Here is a 2,230-nt window from a genome sequence, read left to right as displayed (position 1 = left end):
TGATCCCAGCTCAGACCCACACATTGCAGCACTGCACATGCAAATGAGACATGACGACCATTTTTATTAGTTTGATTTTTTTTCTCAATCACCTCACCCTCTAGCCACAAAAGCTCAGTCGTCATCCCTCTCTTTCCTATTGTGATGAACCAGTCCGTCAGTCTCTCTTGCTCTCTTGTCTGACGACTGCTGCACATACTCTTGGAGCACTAATGGCTTGACGAGTCCTGCCGCGTGTGGCGGGCTGCTAACCGATGAGAGAGTGCCAAACCTTCCCCTCAAACACATGAACCATCCCTCCCACCTTGTCGCGACTAGCTCTCTCGCTCTGAGTTGCCAACCCCTGATGAGCAAGTTTCACAGCAGCCTTCGGATATTGACTCTCTCTCTCTCTCTCTCTCTCTCTCTCTCTCTCTCTCTCTCTCTCTCTCTCTCTCTCTCTCTCTCTCTCTCTCTCTCTCTCTCTCTCTCTCTCTCTCTCTCTCTCTCTCTCTCTCTCTCTCTCTCTCTCTCTCTCTCTCTCTCTCTCTCTCTCTCTCTCTCTCTCTCTCTCTCTCTCTTTTTGTCCCATCATCTCGGGGGGGCACTTGAGAAAGCCAGGCTGAAAAGCAATCTTTGCACGCAGGATTCATTTAGATGAACATGCACATCAACGAGCCTCGGCATGATCACAGCACTTCCAAAATTCACGATAGGAACTAGAAGTGTGCTTATTACCATATCACCCATTGAGATAGATGTTATTTTCCCTTTGCTCATTTCCACTGAGCCAGCAATAATGTATTTGTCAGTGACAATGCTTTTGCTGCGAATCACAAAATTGTTCTCGGGAAACATGCTGCAGCTGATCCCCTTACCCTGATGAAAGAAGTGGCAGGGAAGCTAGGGAGGAGCTCGGTGAGTCAGGCACTTTTCTAGAAACATTAGTGGGGCAGGACCCTTGGCCCTTGGGAACACTCTCTCTCCCCCTTGGATCACCACAAGGCAGACACTATCAAAGCTCCTCAACGACTGATAAATACAGCGTTAGCAACTGCTTGTACTGCTTCATCTTGCCCTACCACTCGTTGATGCAAACGATCAGCAAAACCTATCAATCGCTCCTTCTCGTTTTGGCCCAGACGGCTCACAGGAATGCCCCTCCATCTGCCCACCACCTCAACTATTTGATCAGGACCCACTGTTTCTATAAGTATAGTATTATCAATAGTATTTTATTTTATTGATTGTTACATTGTACTCACATTTGCACATGCTTGATCAACACGGTCAATCGCTTTTTGAGGAAGGTGTCAATAACATATGGACTTGAAAACTGAGTAGCTACAGCCAAGGCCTTATCCATTATGCAAAAACCTTGGTGTAATTGATATTCCCTTTTTGACACCATCAAGGATGCTTAGTTTGTCGGCTACATTGGGTTCAGTAACATGCACCTGCTGAAAGAGCCTTTCTAAAGCTGCATCTCATTAAACACATTTCATGTAATGTTTTGCGATTGTTGCCCCAATACATCTAAGAATACCTTCAACAAGCAATGACTTGCACAAGTCTGTTGTAATCATAAATCCATGTGTGCAACTTGCTCCTAGCACAAGATGTATTTTATTGATAAACAGAATAAGTTTTCCGCCAATTTTCTTTGAATCCTTTGAAAGAGCCCCGAAGCGTGTTTCCATATCTCCATGCCGGGTTGCATCGGTAATTAAAGCACCCACATCCAAATCTTTTACTTTCATGTCGAAGAGAATGCTTGGCGCCTCTCTCCTGGCTATTTTCAGAGCAAGGCCTCTGACTACTGTAGCTTTTCCAACTCCTAGATTCCCAACAAGCGTCACATTCATGCAGGATCTCTCAATAAGGATGCAAATGATGCTACCAATCTCATCATCTCTGCCATAGGAATTAATTTTGCGTTGGTATTTATTTGTTGGCCCAATCTACTGTCTGTCCTCTGGCCTGTACATGATATACCCTCGTGATATTATGACTAAAACTAGTCAATGCCCTTTACACAATTTAGTTTTTTACAAAAAGGTAAACTAAATAAATCAAGAGGATTGAATGTTAGAGACAATAGTTTGCAATATCAAGAGGACTGCTACACCTATTCAAAACAAAACAATCGGTAATATATGGATTTCATCTCACTTTTTGCTCAATCCAAGGCTAATCATAGTAGATGCCTGTAAGTAATCAGTGAAATTCTGGCTCTTACATTGAGCTAGAC

General features: G+C 43.7%; 1 protein-coding gene across 1 annotated transcript; it reads right to left on the bottom strand.

Annotated features, from left to right (window-relative positions):
- Positions 1–1,004: 1,004 nt before the first annotated feature.
- On the bottom strand, positions 1,005–1,844 carry LOC147455431 (chaperone protein ClpB1-like). The gene is made up of 3 exons (XM_086513713.1): positions 1,526–1,844; positions 1,357–1,459; positions 1,005–1,146 (listed from the first exon to the last, which is right to left on the bottom strand). The coding sequence occupies exons 1-3, from the start codon at positions 1,842–1,844 to the stop codon at positions 1,005–1,007; spliced, it is 564 nt and encodes a 187-aa protein (XP_086369839.1).
- Positions 1,845–2,230: the final 386 nt, after the last annotated feature.

This window comes from Adiantum capillus-veneris, chromosome 6, assembly GCF_014529385.1.
Source record: "Adiantum capillus-veneris isolate H3 chromosome 6, ASM1452938v2, whole genome shotgun sequence".
NCBI lineage: Eukaryota > Viridiplantae > Streptophyta > Polypodiopsida > Polypodiales > Pteridaceae > Adiantum > Adiantum capillus-veneris.
The sequence above is the reverse complement of the archived record's forward strand: the minus strand, read 5'-3'. Positions and strand labels throughout refer to the sequence as shown.

Bases quoted from the DNA above. Each gene is read 5' to 3' on its own strand.
- LOC147455431 (XM_086513713.1), bottom strand. From the start codon at position 1,844: ATGAATGTGACGCTTGTTGGGAATCTAGGAGTTGGAAAAGCTACAGTA. The intron at 1,460-1,525 runs GTATTCTTAGAT...AATGAGATGCAG, and splicing joins CAAGTCATTGCTTGTTGAAG to CTTTAGAAAGGCTCTTTCAG. The intron at 1,147-1,356 runs GTTTTTGCATAA...GGTGGTGGGCAG, and splicing joins GGAATATCAATTACACCAAG to ATGGAGGGGCATTCCTGTGA.